This window comes from Ceratotherium simum, chromosome 16 (genome assembly GCF_057802395.1).
Source record: "Ceratotherium simum simum isolate JZ-2026a chromosome 16, ASM5780239v1, whole genome shotgun sequence".
NCBI classification, from domain to species: Eukaryota; Metazoa; Chordata; class Mammalia; order Perissodactyla; family Rhinocerotidae; genus Ceratotherium; species Ceratotherium simum.
In genome coordinates, this window is record NC_141915.1 from 28,284,724 (window position 1) to 28,312,378 (window position 27,655).

Genomic DNA, 27,655 nt, shown 5'->3' on the forward strand with positions numbered 1-27,655 from the left:
TGCCTTTTGAATTTTAATGACACTAATAGCTTTATTTAACAAACATTGAGTGACTACTATGTGCAAAGCACTGTGCTAGGTGCCATGAAAGATACAAAGATGAAAAAGACATGGTCCCTGCCCACAAGGAGCGTATAATCTAGTAGGGGAGACAGACAAATACACAAATAACTAGAATACAAGGCAGTAAACAAGAGAGTGAGCAAGTGCTGAGTGTGGCCTGAGTGTGATACTAACTAGCCTCAAGGTTCCAATTTGAAACACTGGTGATGTAGTGTTGGCTGCTTTGAAAATCCCATCTCAAGATCGGCATAATAGATGTTTAAATGGTCCTACCCAAGCAGCTGGAGGCAAGAGAGTAGGCCAGGTGGAGGGGCTGTTTGGAACACTGTCCCACCTACATACATGGTGCTGATACAAGTATGTAGGGACAGATAAAAAAGAACATATATATATCATCTGTCCTTTGGTTAATGGCTATAGCTACTGTTTTAAACAATATACTTTTATATAAAAAGGAATTTGTATAATCCCAGAAAAATCAATTTAAGGATTAATATTAATTCAGCAAAGAATCTTGCCATAGGCAATTTTCTTATTTACTAATTGATTAAGTCTTTTCTCTAAATATCTATAAAGCTCTGTAGCAGTTAAACGGTTAGACATCTAAGTATTGCTGAGTAAAAACCTCTTATGTTCAGCCTTCTGAAGGAAATAGTCACGTACCTGATACCTGATATAATACTATTCTAATAGCAACAAGAAGGCCTTAAAGAGATTTAAGGAAAATAATTTTTAATGCTTCAATGCAAATGGATACACGCTGATTAAATACAATTCGATGTTCTTTGAAAATATCTCAATGACAGCATTTGATACCAGTTAAGGCCAGCAAAATAGAAGTGAGGAAAATGTCACATGTATTGTCTTTCATTGGTTTCATATATCATTGCCTATGACTATGGCAACCCAATCTTTTCCTTGAAAATTCCATTTATTGGTATTGATGAGCTTTGATTTGCTTTTAGCTAGTATGCTAATAACAGCTGCTGACCACTTCCTCTTGGTAGTGCTGTCTGACATAAATTGCAAAGTCGAAGCACATTTCCTGGCTGCTTTTCCTACTTCCTGAATTGGAGGGGTCACTGCTTAGCCTGTTTCCTTCAGTGTGTCGCTGTGATCCTGGGACCTCTGCTGCTTTCTCTCAAGGAAACGAGCACGTGCATCTGATATGGATTTATCATCATTTCTTCTTTGCATTTTCTTTAGGACTTCTTTTGATATTCCATCTGAAAACATCACAAATTAATCAGTAAAACTTTAGTTTTGAGATTCAGTACTAGAAATGTTAAGAGAAAGAGATGCCCTGATGTTTGAATGTTAAGGGGCAAAAAGGGAAATTAAATTTTGCCCTTTCAAAAGAAATGATGTAGTCTATGGTGAAAATATAAGAGCATGGAGGCCTAGGGAGTCAGAAAAATAGACCCTAATTCAAGCACATAGTGCAGTTATACACTGCAACAAAACACCTAGTAGCTAACATTTCTATAGACTCTTCTACGATCTTGGGCAAAATTCCTTACCATTCTATTTCTCAGTGATGTTAAATAAGGATAATACAATCTGCTCCATCAATCAGCCTCAAAAAGCTTTACTGAAAAGCTTTTTGTACCTGTGAGCTGAGAATTAATAAGCTTTCTGTCCTCGTTCAGTACCACAACTGTTTATGCCTCCCAACTAGGGACCTAATATTTCATGGAAAAATTCCCTTAAAAAAAAGATGTTCTGAGGTAATCACTCAGAAAATTTTATAAAAAAAATAAAAATAAGGCACTACTAGGAAGCAGTATGGCATAATGGTTAAGAGAAAGGCCATAGAGTCCGATTCAAAATCCAGATTCACCAATTATTAGCTATGGGATTTTCAGCAAATTATTGTAAACTGCCAATTCCTTTCTCATCTATAAAGTGGGGTATGTACTTACTTCATAGGGTTATTGTGAAAATTCAGTAGGGTAATGCAAGTTGTTAGCACAAAGGAAAAACTCAATAGATACTGTTGTTATTAATAATGTTGTTGGACAGAGAGGTTAAGGAAAACATGATTAATTGGAAGGAAAGAAGGAAGTCAAAATAATTAAGTCTGAGACTCACAACAACTCTTTGCTTTCTGAGGAGACAGAGCCAGATTCTAAGCCCTGTAACAATATTTCTGTAATTATATGAAAATCTGGACATTTATTCTCCCTGGACTTACATCGCTAGAACAAGTAATTCACTCACCCTTTAGATGCTTTACATTTTCCTTATTTGTCCATCTCCTTCTTGCATCTTCTCTCACTTCACGTCGGGCCACACTGCTCAAATCATGTGCATTAAATTCATGCAACTTGGGTAACAAGTCTCTCACCCATTCGTAACGGATTGGACACACAATTCTTGCGTAGACTTTGGTGGTAACTAATACCTCATGAAAAATGATCCATTCAAGTTTGGTTTCCTGTTCATGAAGCTATATAAAAGAATTCTTTTAAGGATGATAACTCAATAACCTGCCTTATTCCACATTAGGCCAACCAAATACTAAAAGCCCAAACTCTTCTGAGTTAATTCCTATATTCTTCAATCAAACAGGAGTCATGTGCTAACCAATACCTTTATAGCTTTATGTAATGTAGACATATGCTAAACTTAACCTCAAGTGAAAAGCAGAAGACATCTGTATATTACTTATTCGTACACTTTTACAAATTTCTTCTCTTTATTAAAAATAAGGTACTTACTGCTGAGGAAGGATGAATGTGAACTGGGCTTCCACGCCCATCCATTGTGCAAAACGTTCTCCCAACAGATCTAAAAACCGAAAAACCAAAGGATAAAGACAAGAACTAAGGTAAAACAATGAAGTAAGTAGTCTTACAATGCACAATTATAATATGTTCTACTACAAAGAGTGCTATAAGCAGAGGTTTAAATTTATTCATCTGTGACTATAACTTCTCTACCAATTCATCTTTTTTTTTTTTTTTTTTTTTGAGGAAGATCAGCCCTGAGCTAACATCCATGCTAATCCTCCTCTTTTTGCTGAGGAAGACTGGCCCTGGGCTAACATCTATTACCAATCCTCCTCCTTTTTTTTTTTTCCCCAAAGCTCCAGTAGATACTTGTATGTCACAGTTGCACATCCTTCTAGTTGCTCTATGTGGGACACGGCCTCAGCATGGCTGGAGAAGCAGTGTGTCAGTGAGCGCCCGGGATCCGAACCCGGGCCGCCAGCAGCGGAGCGCGTGCACTCAACCGCTAAGCCACGGGGCCGGCCCACTAATTTATATTCTTTTTTTTTTTTTTTTTGTGAGGAGATCAGCCCTGTGCTAACATCCGTCAATCCTCCTCTTTTTTTGCTGAGGAAGACGGCCCTGGGCTAACATCTGTGCCCATCTTCCTCCACTTTACATGGGCCGCCGCCACAGCACGGCTTGCCAAGCAGTGCGTCGGTGCGCGCCCGGGATCCGAACCAGCGAACCCCGGGCCGCCGCAGCGGAGCGCGTGCACCCAACCGCTTGCGCCACCGGGCCGGCCCCTAATTTATATTCTTAACTTCAAATTCTTATCCTCTTTTCTAGACTTCCCTACATAAATGTTATTCCAAAAACGTGTCAAAATAATAGCCCTAGTTCAATCATTACCACAACTGATTTCCTATAGTACTTTCCTATAGTACTTTACTTCCTATAGTACTTTATATATAAAGTACTATAACCCATATCAGACTGCATTATAATGTTTATATATCTATACAGTACAGTATATATTTGTACAGTAAAAAATCTTTTTTATTTGAACCATTTGAGAGTTAGTTGCCAACCTTATGCTTGATCATCCCCAATTACCTCAGTGTGCATTTCCTATAATCAAGGACATTCTCCTACATAACCATAATACAACCATCAAAACCAGGGAATTAACACTGATACATTACTAACATCTAATTCTCAGACCCCACTAAAGTTTTACCAAATGTCCTAACAATATGCTTTACAGCAAAAGGATCCAGTTCAGAATCATGTATTGCCTTTAATTTTCATATCCCCTTAGTTTCTTTCATTCTGGAATATTCCCCTGGTCTTTCTTTGACCTTCATGATCTTGACACCTTTAAAGATTATAGGCTAGTTATTTTGTAGTACATCCCTCAATTTGAGTTTATCTGTTTCAGGATGACTAGATTCAGGTTATGCATCTTTGCCACGAATATCACAGAAGTGATGCTGTGTTTTCATTACATCCTATCAGGAAGAACATGATTTTGACTTGTTTCGTTACTGATGATGTTCACTCTGATTGCTTGATTTAGATAGCATCTGGCAGGCTTCTCCACTGAAAAGTGACTTTTTCCCTTCAAAAATAACGAGAATTTTGTGGAGAGGTGCTCAACTATGTAAAAAATTCCATGTCGTTAAACTTTTAATTAATTTATATGATTATAGACCCATGATTTCACATTTTATTCAGTGGGTTAATATAGTCCATTACTATCATTATTTATTTTGATACTCAAAATGTCCCATATTTGATCAGTTGGGGCCTATTCAAGCTGGCTCCTGTATACTTCTGACATGGTCTCAACCTTCGTTGATCACTTCTTTGCCTGCTGGCAAAATAAGATGTTCCAGGCTCATCTTGTACTTTTCCAGCCCTATTTCTCCAAAGAGCCCCGAGTCCTTTATGTGGCAGGTGGCTGTTCCAAGTCAAGATCTGGGCACTAAGTATATTCATTGCTATTATGGTGTCATTGCTCTGAGTTCCCCTCAGAGCTAGGTTATATATATATATAAATATTTACACACATACAAATAAATATATATATACAAAGTAACATCTATTTTTATTCCCATATCTATCTATCCATCCATCTAACTGTACCAAAAACTGTAAGTTCATAATGATACCCTGAAATTCCAATCCAACAACACCGAGCTCATTCTTGTTTTCACCCTTTCAGTATTTCTAACTCCCTTCACCATTAGCCTTAATATATTTAATTATGTGATCAATTCCTCTGTATATAATGAATGTCCGACACCATCATTTACCCCTTTCCCTACAAGGGTGCCATTCCTGACAACACTCAGACTCTGACCCTCAATACCAACCAACTCCCATGTGAGTGCCTTCCCCATCCTACTCAAGCTCTGACCCTCCACACCAAACTACCCTTCCTCAGGGATGACATCTTCAATCTGTTTGGCTTTCACACTCCATACAGAGCCACCTCTCTGCAAGAAAACCCCTGTGACTCAACTTAGGCACAGATACCCCATGTTAGATAGCTGTCCTACAGACTCCCCTCCTATTCCACTTGAGCTCCAATATCCCACTTTGAGCCACTGCAGCTCCCCCTGCACAAGTGACAGTTAAAAAAAGGATCATTGTAATTGACGTCGTCATAATCACGGCGCTTAAATTAAACTGTCAATCTTTAATATTAAATAGTTCAATACTGTAGTCAAATACAGTGGTATTTCTTTATCCATCTCTCAAGCTCATATTGCTTACCTTCGAGCTACATTTTTGAAATAGCCTGCACAAAGACATCTTCGTAGTACTTCATGTTTAGGGCCTTCAAAGGTCTCTCTTGGGAAATCACTTTGCTATAGAAAGAACATATATACAGTGGTAAATCTCAGAACAATTTCAAATAATCTCTTATTGTGAAAAATCCACATTTCTAAAGACCTGTTTCTGGCCAATATGGCATCTAAGTGGGACCAGATTTACCCCTGTGCTTGAAAAAAACAAAAACGAGACAAAACATATGAAAAAAGATTTCCAAAACACTGTATATCAAGCAATAAGAGATAGTGATCTCTGAGAAATAAATGAAGTAAGAGAAATAAATGAAATAAGCCCAACAACTACCCCAGCTTACAATCAATCTTGAGAGAGATTCTGGACCACGGCGCAAGGAAAAACCCAAGTGGAACCTGGAGAACTCCCTGAGTTAAAAGAGAGACAGAGCTGAGAGTCCAGGAAGACCAAGATGGCAAGAGTTCACAGGCCAGAGTTCAGGAGAGAAGAGAACTGCATAGGGAGAGAACTCCAGAGATCTGCAGAAGGGCCTCCTCAAGTGTTCAGCTGAATACTAATTAGCATATGAATGTGAGGACACTATGCCGAGGCCAGGAAAAGAACCTCCCAAAAGGATAAGAGATAACAGTGCTTGGTGCTCCACACAAGGTTAAGAATGGTGCTTGTTCCTACAAGCCAGACTAGAACACCTCATAACTTACATGGTTTTGGGTAGAATACTCAAAAGGTCTTGTCAAAATTTTACTCAAGAATAAAAACCATTACAGCAATCACCTGTTTAAGCTTCCTGATTAGTTCTCGAAGTTGAGCTTCAACACGAAATGCAGAAAATAAGCACCTCCAATGAATCCAATGTTTTTGGCACCACGAAGCCGGAGCTCCACTGCAAAACAACATTATTGGTTATCTCAAAAATATCTTCTAGAAGTGAAAGACGGTCTAACATTTTCATTTCTATTACAAAACTAGAAACCCATAAGCAACTGTCAGCTCTTTTATGAGACCGGTGCAATTACCGAAAAAGCACTTTAAGGAATCTGAAAAAACAAATTAATGTAGGTGCCTCTGAGTGAATTAAAAAATAATTTGTAAATGGATTTCTTTTTATACACGTATGCCTTAACAAATACCCAATCATTTTCTCATCTAAGCTACTTATATAGAACCAAAATTCTATAAGGTCATTTTCAGGATAGGTTTAGGGAGACAAAAAAGAAGAGAACTATTATTACATAATAAAAGCCTACTAAGTAACAAGCACCTGACATAGATAAATCTTACTAACGTTCACAAAAATACCTTGAGGTCAATATCATCCACACTGAACATTACTGTCTAAAGTCACATAGTAAGTATACGTTGGAGCTATATTTCAAACTGACACTTTCCAGTACATAGAACTATCTGACATACCTTGATTTGCACTGTTCAAAAATGACAGCTAAAGTTGCAAAGTCATTAAATCCTCCAGCTTTAGCTGCCAGTTCTCGATGTCTCTGTTCTGCTTCCTTCTGGTACTCTGGATCAACTAAAATGACAATTGGAAAGGCAATTTAGTCATACTTTATATCAAGTGCCTACATTTACTTTGTTTACTCAAGCTCATTAAAAGCCACCTCACCCTCTGGGGTGGAATAAGGATGGAACTATATTCACTCTTCTGGGAGGGGCTCTAATTACTCCCACGACTCCTTTTCTTCTTTAACCACACTTCAGAGATTTTACCAGAATAGCAACATTACTTCTCCCAATCCATTTGCCTCTAAAATAGTATTTGGCATTTATTTTTTAAATTTGTTTTTATCATAAGCGTAACCCATGCTCACAGTAAAAAAAAATTATGTAAAAGTTCAACGTTCTCCACTTTGTTGCATTTACCCATAAACCAATCCTCAAGGCTACCCACTGTTAATTATTTTATTTTTTTATTTTTATTTTTTTATTTTTTTTTGAGGAAGATCAGCCCTGAGCTAACATCAGTGCTAATCCTCCTCTTTTTGCTGAGGAAGACCGGCTCTGAGCTAACATCTATTGCCAATCCTCCTCCTTTTTTTCCCCCAAAGCCCCAGCAGATAGTTGTATGTCATAGTTGCACATCCTTCTAGTTGCTGTATGTGGGACGCGGCCTCAGCATGGCCGGAGAAGCGGTGCGTCGGTGCGCGCCCGGGTCTGAACCCGGGCCGCCAGTAGCGGAGCGCGCGCACTTAACCGCTAAGCCAGGGGGCCGGCCCCACTGTTAATTATTTAGTGTGTCCTTCAATATATTTTCTATGTATATGCAAGCACATGTACATAGTGGTTTATTTTTACACAAATGGGATATATATTCTGAAACTTCCTTTATTTAATAACAGCTCCAGGGCAGTAGACATAGAATTATTTATTCTCAAAAACAGCTACACTGGGGCAGGCCTGGTGGTGCAGCAGTTAAGTGCTCGCACTCCGCTGCGGCGGCCTGAGGGTTCGCTGGTTCGGATCCTGGCGAGCACCAACGCAAGGCTCATCAAGCCATGCTGTGGTGGCGTGCCATATAAAATAGAGGAAGATGGGCACGGATGTTAGCCCAGGGCCAATCTTCCTCGGCGAAAAGAGGAGGATTTGCATCGGATGTTAGCTCAGGCCTGGTCTTCCTCACACACACACACACACACACACACACACACACGCACGCAAAAATAGCTACTTTGTATTCCCTAGGGGTATAAGGAACATAACATAATTTAACCAGTCCCTATTTATCCAATTCCTAATTATGGGAAATTAGACAGAACTGCCATATATGCAGAACTAAACTACTACAAGCTTTTTCTTTTCTTTTTTTAACTTTATATGTATTGACATGCAGACAGACAACTACACAGGTCATAAGTGTACAGCTTAATGAATGTTCACAAACAGAACATACCAATGTACCCAACACCCAGATCAACAAATAGAATACTATCAGCATGCCAGAGGCCCTCTTTTTGCTCTCCTTCCAATAACTACCTGTTCCCCTCCACAAGGGTAAGTATATCCTGACCTCTAACCCCAAAGAAGAGTTTTGCCTATTTCTAAACTTTGTATAAATGAACTTTATGTGTCTAGTTTCTCTTGCTCAACATTATGTTTTTGAGATTTACTGACTTTGTACTCCATCCCTCTCAGGACTGGTGTGCTCTCTGATTGCCTAAGTTCCCCACATAGCACTTTACCCAGGCTAATCTTCTTTCAGAGTCTAATTTTTTCAAAATTTTCTAGAGCTCCTTCCTTCATTATACCACATCATACAATTCCTACTCCTTTAGTATACCCATCACAGCTAGATTTAGCAGAGGCACCATGTTGCCTGATCCCAGGGAGCAGCACTTATATAGATTACAATTTGAATCTGCAAAGCAGCAGTTCCTGGTATCAGGAGGAAAGCAATCTGATTAAATAAAACACTAATGAAGATATAAAGTCTTCCCTCCCAGGCTTTAAGTAGCTTCCACCTATGTTACCTAAGTAACAACTGAAAGAAGCAGCTAGAGACAAAAAGGGAGAGAAGATGATTTATCACAGGCCATATATATGGCCCTGGCAAGGTGAAGATATAATGCCCATGTCTTGAACCTCTCAGGGATACTGATTTTTAAGCCAAAACATCTCATTTCAAGCACCTAATCACCATTGCCCAGAAAGTAGTATGCCAAAAGTCAAATTGCACCAGACTTGAGCATCAACCCTGTCCTGGCTCCCAAGGTTAGGAGACAAGCCTATCAGCCAGGGGCTCCTGGATCCCTGAATTGTGGTGTTCCCTGCCATAGAAATGCAGAGCCCCAGCTGCCTCGGACCCTTGGACTATGAAGCCTCAGAGAAGCTTCTACTATGGTTCAGTTCCTCCCTTCTCTGCCTCCAGCTGACCCTAGAAACGTTTGATTTGGCTGGAATATCGCTACAGTAATTTACATAGATGGCTTACCATCTCTTATTCAAATGTTGGAATAAATGAATAAATTTTACTGGATTACAATTTTAAACTCAGCTCATATTCTGTGAAGATTAACTCTGCATGGTTAGTGTTGGGTCTCTTGTTTCGAGTGGCTACCTGCTCATACTTTAAAAAATGTAGAGAGCACATTGCTTCTCTGGCTGTCCTTCCCACATTGCTACCTTCTCACTGTCTCTGTCTCTCTCTCCCCCCGCCCATTATTCTCAAAGTCCAGAGAAAAGACGGAGCATATTTTTGTTCCTTTTCCCTAACTATTCCCTCAAAAGTAACCTAATTAATTAAAGTTAAAACTGGCAGAGTCCCATAGTAAATTCAGGATATGTACAGGAAAGTTGAAACCCATATCACACACAGTTCCTACAATCTCAGCAAGTTTATCCTCTGACTAAACCATAGTTTGACTATCCATCTTTAATTACTTTTCCAGTAGACTTGTCATTTTCTTTAATTTATTATCTTTCCCCAGATGAAATTCTATTATCAGTTTTACCTCATGCAAATATGTCGATGCTACTGAGGCAAAAACTATAAATAAGAAGCTGAAGCAGCAAAACAAGGCTATATCAGCTGAACTTCTCCCTTTGGGAAGATAATTCAATACTTTCCATAGGGCAATCAATCAGAAAACAAAAGTGTTACACAAAAATGGTTTCAATAATAACAGTCCTCAGGGCTGAAGCAAAGGAATAAGGCTTATATAAGTGTCACATACACATAAAGTGCCCTTTATTTCTAAAAATATCACGTTAAAATAATTAAAATAAAAACTTTAAAACAAACTCCACGTTATTTTAAATGTGTTCGATTTTAAGGCAATGTCGTTTACCACCTAAAAAATATTTAACAGCCCTCACTCCACTGACTGACTTCTTTTTTTTTTTTTTTAGATTTTTTATTTATTCAGTTTTTTCCCCCCAAAGCCCCAGTAGATAGTTGTATGTCATAGGTTCACATCCTTCCAGTTGCTGTACGTGGGACTCGGCCTCACGTTGGACGGAGAAGTGGTGCCTCGGGGCGCTCCCGGGATCCGAACCCGGGCCGCCAGCATCAGAGCGCGCGCACTTAACCGCTAAGCCACGGAGCCGGCCCTCCACTGACTGACTTCTAAAGCAATATCTATACTAGCAGACATTGTGTACACAATTTACTACAGCAAAAGAGATTACTAAAAATGTTGACAGTATCATCATTTTGATGTTTAAAATCTTTATTCAATTTAGATCTGAGAATACTAACCAGTTTTACCAATAAGTATATAATAAACTAAATTAAGTGATCTACAATGACTAAGACCCAAGCCAGACAGAACTGCTTCACCTCTGAAGATTATAAATGCACTTAGAAGCAGCTGGAAAGCTAATACACATTTTGGGTGTAACAAGATCTCAGCGACTCACATGCTCAAAAACTGAAGCTGCGTTTTGCAGCAGCTGAAGGTCTTGATGATCCAGGTTTAAAAATTAAGCCTAGGTCATATATGTATATATAGCAAGAGTTATCTCTCTTAAGTATGAATAAGAAACTGGCAGCAGTTGTTGCCTCTAGGAATCAGACCTGGGGACATGTTTAGGAGGGGGAAATTTACTTTTCACTTAATTCTTTTGGTAGTATTTGAATTTTTTTTTTTTTTTTTAAGATTTTATTTATTTACTTTTTCCCTCCAAAGCCCCAGTAGATTGTTGTATGTCATAGCTGCACATCCTTCTAGTTGCTGTATGTGGGACGCGGCCTCAGCATGGCCGGAGAAGCGGTGCGTCCGTGCACGCCCGGCATCCAAACCCGGGCCTCCAGCAGCGGAGCGTGCGCACTTAACTGCTAAGCCACGGGGCCGGTCCTGAATTTTTAACTATACACATATATTGGGAATGGTGGTGTGAGGAGTTAGGTGAAACCTCTTTCCCAGAGAGACAGCTATTAAACGAATCAAAATTACCCAAGACAATCATTCGAAGTCTCTGGAGATTGACTGAATCTATGGAATTCAGTAGGAACAGTAGGAAGTATTGCATTTGAGTAGGAACTACACCCATCCCCTACCCGCCCTCCCCTCCACCCCCCCGGCTTTGTGTATGGAAAAACTATTCCAGAAGGCTTGGCAGACTGAAAGTGGCAACCCTTCCCTCACCCCCAGCTCCTACTCTGTAGGGAAGATCAAGGCTGAACAGCTAATGAATGGGGGAACAGCTGATGACAGTGCAGTCTTCTATATTGTAGAAGAGCTGTTCCAGTGAGTTCAGCAGCCGAGCAGTAGCTCCCACTACTCCCAGTTTCCTAGAGCTATCCAGGTATTTGGTGGGGGGAGGCGGCAGCTGGTGAATACTCACAGATCCCGTCTTGCCAGGCTTTGTGCTAAGAAAGATGCATACTGGACAGTGGTAGTAGCTGAAGCACCAGTTCCCACCAGCTCCCACCCCAAGCTTCTGCTCTACAGGGAGAGTTTAGGTAGAGGAGCCAGTGAAGAGCAGGTTCCCAATCAACACCTAGCTCCTGCTCCATATCACAGAGGTTCTTCCCAGGGGAGGGTAGAGACAAGCATTGTCAAAGACAGGTAATACTTTGCTTTGTCAAGGTGCCCAACTTAACTTGGATCAGACTATGGAGCAATTTATGCCCCAGGGCACTGTCAAAAACAACAGAGCAATCAGCTCGCAATCAGTAGAGACTAATAGCTTGGTGTGATACCAGTAGAGGCAGACCAGCAAAAAATTGAGGCAGATCAACCAAAAACTGAGCAGAGAGATCAAAGAAACTTGCTAAAACTACAGTTGTCCTGATGTTCTGGAAGACTGTGCAGATGCCCAAGGTTGTACCTTCTGAAGAGCAAAAGGAGAGGGAACATCTGAGCCTCTGGTCTTTGGCTGAACACAGGACAAACTCATAAATTCCCTGAACTGTGAAAACAGTCTCCTAAGCACACAACACAGATCCAACAGTAAAGGGTGAAAACATCACTGGCTTAAGGGGCTTAGGTACAACCTCCGACCAATCAGTAGCTGACTGTTGGTGTTGAAATATACAACAAACAAAATAAAAACTTCACTAAATGAGACTCAACAGATTTCATCTGGCAGAAGAAAGAATCAATGAAATGTAAATCAAAAGAGATTATGCAATCCAAAGAACAGAGAAAAAAAAGAATGAAGAAAACGAGCATTCTCAGAGAAATGTGGGACACCATTAAGCACACCAACATATGCTTAATGGGAGTGCCAGTAGGAGAGGAAAGAGAGGAAGGGGAAGAAAAAATTTCGAGGAAATAATGGATGAAAAAAATTCCAAAATCTGATGAAAAACATTAATCTACACATTCAAGAAGCTTCTTGAGGGGCCGGCCCGGTGGCTCAAGCGGTTAAGTGCGCGTGCTCCGCTGTGGTGGCCCGGGGTTCACAGGTTCGGATCCCAGGTATGCACCAACGCACTGCTTGGTAAGCCATGCTGTGGCGGTGTCCCATATAAAGTGGAGGAAGATGGGCACAGATGTTAGCCCAGGGCCAGTCTTCCTCAGCCAAAAAAGAGGAGGATTGGCAGATGTTAGCACAGGGCTGATCTTCCTCACAAAAAAAAAAAAAAAGCTTAGTGAACTCTAAGTAGAATGAAAGCAAAGAAACCACAGACATATAACAGAACAGATGCTGAAAGCAGCAAGAGAAAATGACTTATTGTGCACAAAAGAACTCCAAGAAAATTAACAATTGACTTCTCATTAGAAAGGATGGAGGCCAGAAGACTGCGGGGTGATATATTCATAATGCTGAAAGAAAACAAGGCAAAATAAAGACATTCCCAGATAACAAAACCTGAGAGAATTCATTGCTAGCATATCTGCCTTACAAGAAATAATAAAGTTATTCAGGCTGAAAGGAAGTGACATCAGACAGTAATTTGAATGACACTAAAAAAGAGCACTGGTAGGCGCCGGCCTGGTGGCATAGTGGTTAAGTTCACATGCTCCACTTCGGCAGCCCAGGGTTCACAGGTTTGGATCCCGGGCACAGAACTACGCACTGCTCATCAAGCCATGCTGTGGCAGGCATCCCACATATAAAGTAGAGGAAGATGGGCACGGATGTTAGCCCAGGGCCAATCTTCCTCAGCAAAAAGAGGAGGATTGGCAACACATTAGCTCATGGCTAATCTTCCTCACAAAAAAAAAAAAAAAAAGAGAAAGCACTGGTAAAAGTAAATATGTAGGTAAATAAAAAAGAGAGTAATGATTATTTCTTCTATTCTATTTCCTTACATGACTTAAAAAGAAATTGCATGAAACATTATCTATAAAATTGTATTGTTTGGCCTGTAACAAAGAAAAGTACTGTATCTGACAGTAACAACACATGTATTCTCTATTTTTTACAAAAGAGGCCTATGTCACTATCTAAGGAAAATAAACTCAATCCTGCGTCTGATATAACAGTAGAAAAGGCCACTGCTTTATAGTTACATTTTCATTGTGTGGAATTTAGAAACACTGATAAATCTCTGAGCTTTGGGGGTAATTTAAGTTTCATATCCATTAATATCACTGACATCAAGTCCTTCACAAAGGTAAGACCTAATTAAAACTTTCTCACCAAATCAAAGCACAGAATACAAGACATATTCCTATTGGCTATTATCTCAATATTCTAAAGAATTAGAATTGACCCATGTCCATAGATATCTAAGGCCAAGTATTTAGCTAGCAAAGGGAAGTCTCCCTTTTCTCTGAGTGCCTACAAATATAGTATACTTTGAAACAATGTTCTGCTGAAGTGTGAGTCCCAAATAAGAGCCTTCAAGATAACAAAAACCACCTCAAAAACCTGAGAAAACAACAGAGTACACATAATTAAAACCTAAGACCCGAACAACCTAAAAAACTAAAAAATTAAGAGTCAACAGACCATCTGCAGACAGAGGATTCTAAATAAAAAATTAAAAACCAATACCTGGACTTCTGCTTGTAGCTCTGGAAAAGACTTAATTTTTCTTTTCTCCTCTTAACTTCTTTCAAAAACATATGAAGGTTTAAAGGAAAAATTATAATACTGTATTGTAGGGTTTATAATACTTATCAATGTGATCTATGATAACAAGAGCACAAATGATGGAGGAGTAAATGGAACTAAACTGTTGCAAAGTTTCTTGTATTTTACATGAAACAATAAAATATTAATTTTGAGTAAACTGTGATTGGCTAAAAATGTATATTATAATTCCTAGAGCAAGAATATGTTAAGAGATAGCAAAAAGTCAATAAAGAGTTCAACACATCCCTATTAAAATTCTAGCTGGCTTTTTTTGAAGAAACTGCTATGCTGATTCTAAAATTTAGATGGAAATGCAAGGAATATAGAATAACCAAAATATCAAAAAAGAAACACAATGTTGAAAGACTTACACTATCTGATTTCAAAATTTATCATAAAGGCTATGTAATCAATACAAAGTGGCACTGACATCAGGATAGACAAATAGATCAATGGAATAAAACAGAGTTCAGCAAGACACACACAAATATACAGTCCACAGATTTTCTACAAAGGTACCAAAGCAATTCAATGGGGAAAAGTAAATCTTTTCAACAAATGTGCTGGAAGAAGTGGGAAAAAAGTAACCTAGACCTCTACCTCATACCATATACAAAACTTAATATCAGATGGATCACTGTCCTAAACTTAAAAGCTAGAAACTGTAAAGCTTTTAGGTCAAAATATCAATAGAGATGTGAGAAAGAAGTATATTTTCACAATCTTGGGGCAGGAAAAGATTTATTAACGTGCAGAAAGCAATAACCACACACACAAAAAAATAACTGATGTATTAGACTTTATCAAAATTCAAAATCTCTCTCATCAAAAGACATTGTTAAGTAAACAGAAAAGCCACAGACTGAGAAAAAAATATGTGCAATTCATACCTAACAAATAACTTGTATCTAGAATAAAGAATTCCCAGATTCAATAATTTTTCAAAAAATTTAAAATACGGGCACAAAGGCCGGCCCCGTGGCTTAGCGGTTAAGTGCGTGTGCTCCGCTACTGGCGGCCCAGGTTCGGATCCCGGGCACGCACCGGACACACTGCTTCTCCAGCCATGCTGAGGCTGCGTCCCACATACAGCAACTAGAAGGCTGTGCAACTATGACATACAACTATCTACTGGGGCTTTGGGGGGAAAATAAATAAATAAATAAAATCTTTAAAAAATAAATAAATAAATAAAATAAAATATGGGCACAAGATTTTAATAGACACTTCACAAAGGAAGATAAACAGCCAATAACCACATGAAAAAGTGCTCAAAATTATTACTCATCAGGAAAATGCAAATGAAAGCCACAAAGAAGTATCACTTATATATAATAGAATGTACAAAATGAAAATGATTGGCAACACCAAATGTTAAGGGGACATGTAGTGCAAGCTGCACTCTCAGACATCGCTGATGGGATTTTAAAATGGTACAGCCACTTTGGGTAAAGGGTTAGCAATTTCTTCAAGTTAAACATACACCTATTCAATAACGCACCAATTTCTTTCCTAGGTATTTACCTAAGAGAAATAAAAATATACATCTACAAATACATCTGCTGAAGAATGTCTGAAACCGCTGTATTCATAAATAGCACCAAACAAGAAACAATTCAAATGTCCATCAATAGGATAACGGATAAACTAACCGTAGTATGTTCATACAATGGAATACCACTCAAACATAAAAAGAACAAAGCACTGATACATACAACAACATGGATGAATCTCACATACATTATGTGGACCAAAAGAAGTCAAACACAAAAAAGTATATATTGCATAATTCTATTTATATGAAGTTTCAGAAGAGGCAAAACTATGCAAAAAAAAATCAGAAAAATGGCTGACTAGAGGGAGGCAGGATGCCATCTGACTGGGAAGGGGAACTGAGGGAATTTTCTGGAGTCATAAAACTGTTCTATATCTTGACAGGGGTGTGGGTTATATGGGTGTATGCATTTCACAAAATTCACTGAATTATACACTTAAGACTTACATATTTCACTACATGTGAATTTTACTTAAAAAAAAACTGTAAGCTAATATTGAACTCTAGGTATATATGGTGCCTTGCACAGTGGTATAGTGTAGCAATTCTTTTTTTTTTATTTATTTATTTATTTTTTTTAAAGATTTTATTTATTCAGTTTTTTCCCCCCAAAGCCCCAGTAGATAGTTGTATGTCATAGGTTCACATCCTTCTAGTTGCTGTACGTGGGACTCGACCTCGCGTTGGACGGAGAAGTGGTGCCTCGGGGCGCTCCCGGGATCCGAACCCGGGCCGCCAGCATCAGAGCGCGCGCACCCAACCGCCAAGCCACGGAGCCGGCCCTAGTGTAGCAATTCTGAAACTACTTTTGTATATTCTAGGGACAATGGACAATTTGAATATGGACTCTGGACTAAATAATAGTATTGTATCAATGTTAAATTTCCTAATTTTGATACATGTGCTATGGTTAAATAAGAGATTGCCCTTGTTCTTTGTAAATATCCATGTAAATATTTTGTGTTAAGGGAACATGTTTCCAATTTACTCTCAAATGATTCAGAAAAAGAAATAAAATCCATACTTTTAAATGTATGTATACATAGAGAGAGAGAAAGAATAATAAAGCAAATGCAGCAAAATGTTAAAAACTGCTGAAACTAGATAAAAGACATAAAGGGGTTCCTTTATTAGTCTTTCAACATTTCTGTAAGTTTGAAATTGTATTACAATAAAATGTTACCCCCCCAAAAAAGGCTAACATCAGACTCGTTTCATCTATTTAAATATTCCAACAAGGAAAAACACTTCCTTTTTCTGGCCTTAGAAGACTATTAGAGTTGAATTACCTTAATCTAACGCCCTGGTTTTACAAAGGAAAAATGAAGTCCAGAAAAACCCGGCCAATAGTCAGATAATTAGGTAGCAGTGGAGTCAGGTTAGAACCCTGATCTCTTGACTCCCACTTCAATACTCTGTAATAGTTTTTAGAGTATTTTCAGCTTTGATACTACCTAATGAAAACCAGCCAAGCTTATTTATTGCACATAGTATTTTACAGAAAAAAACAATTGCAAATAGGGGTATTACTAGAATCAAAATTCTGACACTTAAGACTACAATCTATTTGGGATAGGCAGCACACTGATTAAACTACAAGAGTATTTTTATAGAAAAATATATCCTCCATTATAATCATCACAATAATAAACCAATCTAGATCCAACAGTCACAGCCTATAAAGGGATATGACCAGTGAGATAGCACACTCTATTGTTAGTCTTGGCTGCGGGCAAGATATACTGTCTACTCAGATGCTCCTTGAAAAAAAAATTGTGACTCCACTAAAAAAAGCAAAACTGACATGTGACTAAGTCGTGTCCCACAGTGACACACCAAGAAAGGAAAGAAGCAGAAGTTTAAAGACGTGGAAATCTCAAAACAATTCTCTAAGGGTACAAGGGCAGAACTATCATTTCTCTTGATTCTAGAAAAAAAAAGGTTAATATATTACTAATGTATTACAACAGGGCAAAGGTTCACCATACTATCTTTCTTTACCAGTGAAAAGAAATTAACTCTCAGCCAGGAACATTATAAACTCCTTATTTCAAACAACTAAGTTCAAGAATAACAAAATGTAAACATTGTTTATCCTCAGTTTCATGTCCCATAGGGCCAGGTCTATGGTAATCAAAAAACACGCAGTGTGGGGGCCGGTCCCATGGCACAGCGGTTAAATGCGCACACTCCGCTGCTGGCGGCCCCGGGATCTGAACCCTGGGCGCGCACCAAGGCACCGCTTGTCAAGCCATGCTGTGGCGGCGTCCCATATAAAGTAGAGGAAGATGGGCATGAATGTTAGCCCAGGTCCAGTCTTCCTCAGCAAAAAAAGAGGAGGATTGGCATGGATGTTAGCTCAGGGCTGATCTTCCTCACAAAAAAAAAGTGTGGCTGGCCCAGTGGCGTAGTATTTAAGTTCACATGCTGTGCTTTGGTGACTCCGGGTTCGCAGGTTCAGATCCTAGGTGCAGACCTACACACTGCTTATCAAGCCATGCTGTGGCAGGCATCCCACATATAAAGTAGAGGAAGAGCAGCACGGATGTTAGCCCAGGGCCAATCTTCCTCAGCAAAAAGAGGAAGATTCGCAACATATGTTAGCTCAGGGCTAATCTTCCTCACACACACACACAAAAAAAACCCCGCTCAGTGAATTACTGGAGATCTAAAGAAGTGGAGAGAGATTTCATGTACATGGACAGGAAGACTCAATACTGTCAAGATGTCAGTTATTTCCAACTTTATCTATAGATTCAACACAATCTCAATTAAAGTCCCAGCAAATTATTTTGTATCAACAAACTGGTTCTAAAGTTTATATAGAAAGGGAAAAGACCCACAATAGCCAAAATAGTGTTGAAGGGGAAGAGCAAAGTTGGAAGATCTGACCCTATCCAACTTCAAGAGTTATTACTAAGCTTCAATAATCAAGACACTGTAGTATTGACAGAAGAACAGAAAAATAGATCAATGGAACAGAATACAAGGCCCTGAAATAGACCCATACAAATACAGTCAAATGATCTTTGACAAAGAAGCAAAGGCATTTCAATGGAGACAGTTTTTTGAACAAATGGGGCTGGAACAAATAGACATCCAACTCCTAGAAGACAACACAGGAGAAAATCTAGATGACCTTGGGTATGGTGACTTTCAGTTATAACACCAAACACATGAACCATGAAAGAAATAATTGTTAAGCTGGACTTCATTAAAATTAAAACGTTATGCTCTGTGAAAGACAATGTCAAGAGAATGAGAAGATAAGCCACAAACTGGGAGAAAATATTTGCAAAAGATATATCTGATAAAGGACTGTTATCCAAAATATATAAAGAACTCTTGAAACTCAACAATAAGAAAACAAACAACCCAATTAAAAAAGACCTGAGTTCGTTGGAGAACTGCAAATTAAAACAACAATGAGATACCACCACAGACGTATTAGAATGGCCAAAATCCAAAACACTGACAACACTAAATGCTGGTGAGGATGTGGAGCAACAGGAATTCTCAGACTCACTGCTGGTGGGAATGCAAAAATTATGCAGACACTTTGGAAGATAGTTTGGAAGATCAGTTTCTTACAAATCTAAACATATTCTTATCATATGATTCAGCAATGAGTTGAAAACCTATGTCCACACAAAAACCTGCACATGTTTATAGCAGCTTTATTCATAACTGCCAAAACATGAAAGCAATCAAGATGTCCTTCAACAGGTGAATGGATAAACAAATTCCACACAATGGAACATTATTCAGCAATAAAAAGAAATGAGCTATCATGCCACAAAAAGATATGGAGGAACCTTCAATGCACATTGCTAAGTTAAAGTAGCCTATCTGACAAGGCTACATTCTGTATGATTCAAACTCTATGGCATTCTGGAAAAGGCGAAACTTTGGACATAGTAAAAAGATCAGTGGTTGCTAGGGGTTTGAGGGAAAGAATGTAGGGATGAATAGGTGGAGCACAGGGGAGTGAAACTATTCTGTATAATACTGTAACGGTGGATATGCGTCCTTACAGATTTGTCAAAACCCACAGAATATATAACACAAACAGTGATCCCTTTAGTTAATAATAATGTTCCAATATTGGCTCATCAATTGTAACAAATGTGATACACTAATGAAAGATGTTAAAAATAGGGGAAACTGTGTGTCTGTACTTTCCCTCAATTTTTCCATAAGCCTAAAACTGCTCGAAAAAATCAAGTCTATTAATTTAAAAAAAACATTCATCAATAAACTTTTTACCAGGTCTAATGAAGACATTTTCCACAGACAACATTGCTGCTATTGGAAGTAGTAGATCTTCACAGTCCAGAGAAGCAGCCTTTATTACTGCACATGTCAGATGTGGAGGGAGAGGAAATTCCACCATAGACAAACCCAATCTGGTCACATGGCCACTCCTTAATAGAAAGAAAAAGTTCTTAAGTCTTTCTACCTTGAGAGTATACAAATGAAATGTTCATCATTCAGAATAAGCCAGATATAATTTAGACTACCTTAAATCCCCTCCAGAAATTCAATTCAATATAAGAAACATGATACACTGTGGTCATTGATAGAAGAAACATAAAAATGATAAACTCCCACTGTCAAGGGACAATACATCCAAAAAGCTAAACAGCGAGGCAGAATAAAGTAGTATAATAAAAGACACAAAATGCTACAGAAGCATAGAGGATGTCCTTGAAGAAATGAGAGAATGATAATTATCAAATCTTTCCCTATCACACAATCATGAGAACAAAGACTCTGGCTCTCTTATCATTTTGATGTACCCAGTATAATTCCTGGCAATGAAATGGTACTCGAAAATTGCTTGTTAAATAATACCAATATTAAACAAATTTTCAATTTGTTTATGGTACAATTTTCAAATTCAGAATTGTGGTGAAGAAAGGGTGAGGACAAATTCTAACTTCAGGTAAAACAATCCATTCAACTCAAACACATCATTTTCTACTGATAAAGACAATATTAAGAACCCTATTTTAAAATGAAATTAACATCTGTTGTGGTTGGAGTTTTTGTTTTTGTTTTTTACCTGTCAATAGCATCACACTGGTAAAGTTGTTTAAGAGCTTCCAAAATAAGTCTCTCATTAGGTGGATCCAAATAGGGAAACCTGTGTGTTTAAATGATATGAAATGAGATGAATTTTTTTTTTATTTTATTTATTTGTTTTTGTGAGGAAGATCAGCCCTGAGCTAACATCCATGCTAATCTTCCTCTGAGATTAATTTCTTGAACATGGTAAAATTTTATACAGACTTGAAAATTTATTTAAAAGGTTTTACTTCTCCTATTTTTCAAGTCTTCCTCTTCTTTTTTTTAAGCATTTTTTTAAGCATTCTATGATTGTGACCAGCGTTCAGCAAACGAGGAAATAATTTTTTCTGAATCACACTCTTCTATCTAATTCAAGAAGCACTTCTTTTTGATCCCCTTTACTGGAACACTCTTGCCATTCCTCTCTACTTATCGTAATCCTGCACCATTCTTCATAGCCAGTATCAAGTCTACTCTGTTCTGTAGTCCACAATTTTTATTACAATTTATAAGACAATGGAGAAAAATTAATTGAAAGTGGCCAAAAAATTACAAATTATTTAACAGTACCTCAAAATGGTCTTTGATAAAATGGTAAGTATATTCAATTAATTATACCATATTTGCTTTATGTATGTACGTATGTGTATGCACTTATTTTCTCCTGATCTGAAAACAAGTTGCAAATACAATACCAATTTACTCCCAAAATACCTCAGCATGCATCTCCTGAAAATAAGGACATTATCTTACACAACCACAATACCATTAATGAACATAAGAAAATTAATAATATTCACAAAGATAGCAAAGTGGGATATAACCAAGCATGAATATATATATATTTTTTAATAATAACAATAATTATTTAATATTATCTGCACTGGATTATTTTTTCCACTACAGGTCTTGAGATGATAAATCATCTGTTCCCATTTCTCACCTTGAAAAAGGTCCAACAAAGGACAAAAGGTCTAATACTTTACACAAAAGTCTACTCCAGGATTGACAGCTCTATTTAAAAACAAACAAACAAAAATCTCATAGACTGTTCTACAGTCAGCTTCCTACAACTTGTACCAACAAGTCCTGGTTTCTTCTAGAGCAAGAGTCAGCAAACATTTTCTGTAAAAGCACAGATAGTAAATATTTTAGGTTTTGTAGGCCATATGGCCTCAACTCTCAACAATCACTCAACTCTGCTGTGTTCCAACAAATTTTATTTACAAAAACGGTCAGTGAGTCTGGACCATATTTGCGACCCCTGTCCTAGAGCAATACCAAACTAGTCAGCTACCTCTTCTATATAAAAGCCCTTTCAGATTTGTAAAAACTACAAATATTTTTCTCTCTTTATTATATCAATTACCAATTCTGTCAAGCACTCCTTGTATTATTTGGTTTCTAAGAGATCCACCATACCTAATTAGCATCTTTTAGAAACACTCTAGTTGGTCAAACTCCTCACAAAAAATGATGTCCAAAACTAACTCCAGAACATGATGTAATCCATGCAGAAACAGAAGTATAATGATGTACACTTGAAATTTATACAATGTTATAAACCAATGTCACTGCAATAAACAAAAAATTAAAAAAATAAAAAATAAAAAATAAACAAAACTAACTCCAAAAGTAGCGTGACCAACATAGAACAGGAGTGCTATAATTCCCAGTCATCTGGACACTGCAGTCTATTAATATAACCAAAGTCTATGCCAATGGGATTTTTTAAAATTGTTTTTTACAGAATAATAATTGCAAGTTCAAATTAAGTTTGTGGTGATCTGATAATTTCAGATCTTTTCCACATGAATATCCTTAATGTGCAATCAAAACAAAGGACAGAAGATGCATCCTTTCAGACTTTTACCTTGTTGATTTTAGCCAAGGTTCTGGCCTGTTGAGACCATTCTAAATCTTGGTTTTAATCATCTACCAATTAGATATCAAGACATTTTCCAGAAATTCGATAATCAGAACTTCAATATCTTTATTTAATATTTTCATTAAAAGTGCTTGTCAGAAAAGAGCAAAGTTCAGCATGCTACAAGTAAAACCTCCATCTAGGCTACGCTAAGCAGTTAATCAATACTTTCCAGATTTGGCTATTTGGCAACTATACTCCATTCAGCAGTACTGTCACTTCCTTATTCACAAAAATGTCAAATGTAATCTTGTTAAATACTGTATTGAAAACGAGACATTAGGTTATCATTCAATAAATTCTTGTGGTGCACCCATTATGTGGATGGTCCTGTCTTCAAACTGAAAAGGAAATGGTTTATAATGACATATTCTTTGTGAACAATTTTGGTTCATGTGGATTATTATAAATCTCTAAATTCTCTAAAACCATTTTCTAGTAAACTATGCTAAAATTTACTAAGAATCAATGTCAAGCTTACTGGGCAGTTGTTTCCAGAATCTGCCCCTTTTCTAAATGGAAAAAGCAAGACATTTGCATTTCTCACAATTTTTTGGTAACCTGTTCTGCATAATTTCTCATAAACAACCCACAATACCTCTGACATTAAATCTGCAAGTTCTTTTGGTACCACGGAAATAGTGTCAAGATAAACTCATTTATGATCGTTAGGTTTTCTCTCATTATTTCCTAATCCATATTGGTCATCAGTTCATTCTTACCTAGACTTGTTCTTTTTTTTTTTTTTTCTTTTTTTTGGTGAGGAAGATTGGCAACAGGTGTTAGTTCAGGGCCAATCTTCCTCTTTCTGCTTGAGGAAGAATGGCCCTAAGCTAACGTCTGTGCCCATCTTCCTCTATTTTGTATGTGGGTCCACTACCACAGCATGGCTTGATGAGTGGTGTAGGTCCGCACCCAGAATCCAAATGCATGAACCCAGGCCACTGAAGCAAAGCACGCCATTCTTAACCACTGTGCCACCGGGCCAGCCCCCAGACTTATTCTTACCTTTCAAGTTGTAAAATCATTCTTGATGGATGAGAAAGGGGAAGAAAAATAATAACTGAAAAACTCCCTTTTCTTTCTGTCATCTATAAATACTATACCATCTATCTCAAATACTGGTTCTCTCCTTATTCTATCTACATCTTAAAAAGAGGTGGGGAGAGAAGTGTTTTTTTTTTGTTTTTCTTTTTTGATCTCTACCATTTTGGGGACTTTTAGTATACTCTAAGTCTTAAAACTTAAGATGGAAAAATAACTCAGTGTAGAGGATAGTAAGTAATTACTGTTCCTATTTTTCTAGTATATATTTATTCTTGGTTATATGCTGCTCTGCTATCCTTTGTGATGTTATTTTTAAATCTGGGTTCATCTGAAAGCTTTCTATTTGGCCTTTTAGAGTTCTTCAAATGGCTCTTCTTTCTCATTGGTATCATTTAAGATTACAGTTAGAATTTCATATATTACATGCTTGCCTCTCTCTACGATCTATGTTCTCATTTAGAAAATCTCTAGTCTTATACTAACTATCCAAAAAATTTTTAAATTGGCTTTCCAAGAGTATACAATACATATTTGGATGCCCCTAATAATTACTTCCCCTCTTATTACAAATTTAAAGAATGCATGGTCATCTTCTTTCAAAGTTCTTGACACTTTTACATCCCCAGACTATTAAGACCAAGACAGTACTTTCCTTCATTACTTCCTCTACCATGTATAATATGAAATTTCAAGCCCCTACAACAATATTGTGTCCTATACCACTTAATTACATAGTTTAACATTTGACTAATTTAACAGTGCTTCATGTGTCTGAATCTTGTTTCCCCAATATAACTTAAGCTTAGTGAAAGCAAAAAACTTCTACCGAGTATTACTCTCTCTCATAGTACTAGTTACAATGCTGGCCATACAAAAGATGCTGCAAAAAAAAAACAATTTCTGACTGATTTAGGATCATTATATACCTTTCATTATAGATAAACAGTGGTCACTAAATGATCCAAATAAACATCAACATGAGATACCCATTTAAGCCAAGGTTAAAATATGAGCAAGAGATCAAAACCCAGTAAAGCAATGCAAAGAGCCTTTTATTTGGGTTTAGTTGAAGCTTGAAATGTAGGGATGTATGAGTCAACTATTTCAAAAGAACTTCTGAGGAATAACCTGGCTTCATTCTAACAAATTTTTCTTTTTTTCTCAAGTTATCTACATACCTTATAACATCGTGTATGGCAAGGCACTTTAAGGTCAGAACTACAGATGTCAAACTAGTTCTCTTAATCTCAGGGATCACATGGTCAGGCATACACTGGTTCCAAAAATCTTTACTATAGATCCGAAAGCATTTTCCTGAGGAAGTCCTGCCAGCTCGGCCACTTCGCTGTAACGCCTCACTCCTTTAGAAGAAAGAAAAGAAAGTCCCCAAAATGTTCTCTGGGATTCCTAAGGAATTAACTACCTACCCCAAACCAGCTAGAAATTATCTAATCAATTGTTCTCAATTCTCAAAAAGCCCTGACATAGAGACTTACTTTGAAATTGGAACCACCTCCAGGATGTCCAACCCTAATCTGGGATTGTGATTTAACTGTTTCACGAAGCCACCATCTACCACGTATCTAAGGAGAATGAAAACAAGTTAAGTTTCTAGAAAATAAGAAAAAACTTCTTAATTTTTAACCACTTGGGTTCTCCTTTTCTATCAAAATAACAACTACACGGGGACTTCTGTTAAGTCAAGAAACTGAAACCCTTGCACATTGCTGGTAGAAATGTAAAATGGTTCAGCCAATGTGGAAAATGGCTTGGAGGTTCCTCAAAATGTTAAACAGAGAATTACTATATGACCCAGAAATTCCATTCCTAAGTATACACCCCAAAGAACTGAAAACAAGTACTCAACAAATACTTGTAGACATATATGTTCATAGTATCACTATTCATAAGAGCCAAAAGTTAGAAACAACCTGAATGTTCACTAACCATTAAGGGATGAATGGATGAACAAATTATGGTATATACATATTATGGAATATTATTCAGCCATAAAAAGGAATGAAGTACTGACACATGCTACAATGTGGATAAACCTCAAAAACATTCCAAGTGAAAGAAACTAGACACAAAATGACACATATTATATGATTCCATTTATATGAAATATCCAGAATAGGACATGGATAGAAACAGAGATAGAAACAGAAAGCAGGCTGGTGGTGGCTAGGGGCTGGGGGAGAATGAGGAGTAACTGCTTAAAGGATACAAGGTTTTATTCTGGGGTGATGAAAACATTTTAGAACTAGATAGAGGTGGTGATTGCACAACACTGTAAATGTACTAAATACTACTTAATTGTTCACTTTTAAATGTTAATTTTGGGGCCGGCCTGGTGGCGCAGCGGCTAAGTGCGAGTGTTCTGCTGTGGCGGCCTGGGGTTCGCAGGGTCAGATCCCTGGCATGCACTGTCACACTGCTTGTTAAGCCATGCTGTGGCAGCGTCCCATATAAAGTAGAGGAAGACGGGCATGGATGTTAGCCCAGGGCCAATCTTCCTCAAGAAAAAAGGGGAGGATTGGCATAGGATGTTAGCTCAGGGCTAGTCCTCCTCGCAAAAAAAAAAAAAAAAAAAAAAGAATTTTAGGGCCGGCCCCATGGCTTAGCGGTTAAGTGTGCACACTCCGCTACTGGCGGCCCGGGTTTGGATCCCGGGCATGCACCGACGCACCACTTCTCCAGCCACGCTGAGGCGTCGTCCCATATACACCAACTAGAAGGATGTGCAACTATGACGTACTACTATCTACTGGGGCTTTGGGGGGGGAGGAATTTAAATGTTAATTTTATGTTATGTAAATTTCTCTTCTGAAAAAACAAACTCGGAAGTCAGCTCTAGACCATTCTAACAGGTTCAGAATCTGATTCCAGCTAGCCCTTTAACAAGACCATTTTAAGACAATTACATAGAGAACAAGTTAGGTAAAAAACTAAGTTAGGAACAGTAGTAAGTCTATCATTCACTAAGGGAACATTCTGAAACATGCTATTTAATGACTTTTGCCTTTGCTGGAAACAGAAAATTACAGAGGTTAATTTACTCAGGAAAGCTGCTCCCCTAACCCTTAGTGAATCCATTATTTTCAAAGTAAAGGAGAAAAGCAGAGGAAATTAAACTTCCTCTCAGATCTGTGTGATCATTTTACCCAAAAGAAATATATAGGATCTTTTGGGATTCAGGTCCAGCCTTCCTGTGGCAGACAGACAGAGTTAGTTAAGGATATAAAATATATTGGGTAAAAGATAAATATCCAAAAGGGATGCGGTTTCACGTCTGAAAGAACTTCACATTAGCTATCAGTCTAAACTTAAAATTTCCAAGTGTTTCTCTACTAAATTTACTCAAAAATTTGATGGTATCATTGATTACACTAAACAATAAGAGACCTGCATCATAGTTCATTTCACAAAAAGGTGAAAAGTGAGAAATAGTATTTCCAGATAAACACTTGGATATACAAAGCTTAC

General features: G+C 37.8%; 1 protein-coding gene across 3 annotated transcripts in view; it reads right to left on the reverse strand.

Moving 5' to 3' along the window:
* Window positions 1-27,655, reverse strand: part of DHX40 (DEAH-box helicase 40) — a 45,024-nt gene continuing 17,369 nt past the window's right edge. For 2 of the 3 annotated variants that reach the window (XM_087440882.1, XM_004434792.3), the window contains exons 9-18: window positions 25,666-25,752; window positions 25,348-25,530; window positions 21,191-21,271; window positions 20,392-20,549; window positions 7,002-7,116; window positions 6,363-6,471; window positions 5,556-5,650; window positions 2,784-2,853; window positions 2,284-2,512; window positions 1-1,289 (exon numbers count right to left, since the gene is read on the reverse strand). In XM_087440882.1, coding sequence (XP_087297008.1) covers window positions 1,150-1,289; window positions 2,284-2,512; window positions 2,784-2,853; window positions 5,556-5,650; window positions 6,363-6,471; window positions 7,002-7,116; window positions 20,392-20,549; window positions 21,191-21,271; window positions 25,348-25,530; window positions 25,666-25,752 — 1,267 coding nt within the window. In that variant the 3' untranslated portion in view covers window positions 1-1,149. The remainder of the gene's footprint in view (window positions 1,290-2,283; window positions 2,513-2,783; window positions 2,854-5,555; window positions 5,651-6,362; window positions 6,472-7,001; window positions 7,117-20,391; window positions 20,550-21,190; window positions 21,272-25,347; window positions 25,531-25,665; window positions 25,753-27,655) is intronic. The other variant, XM_087440883.1, reaches the window with a different exon arrangement.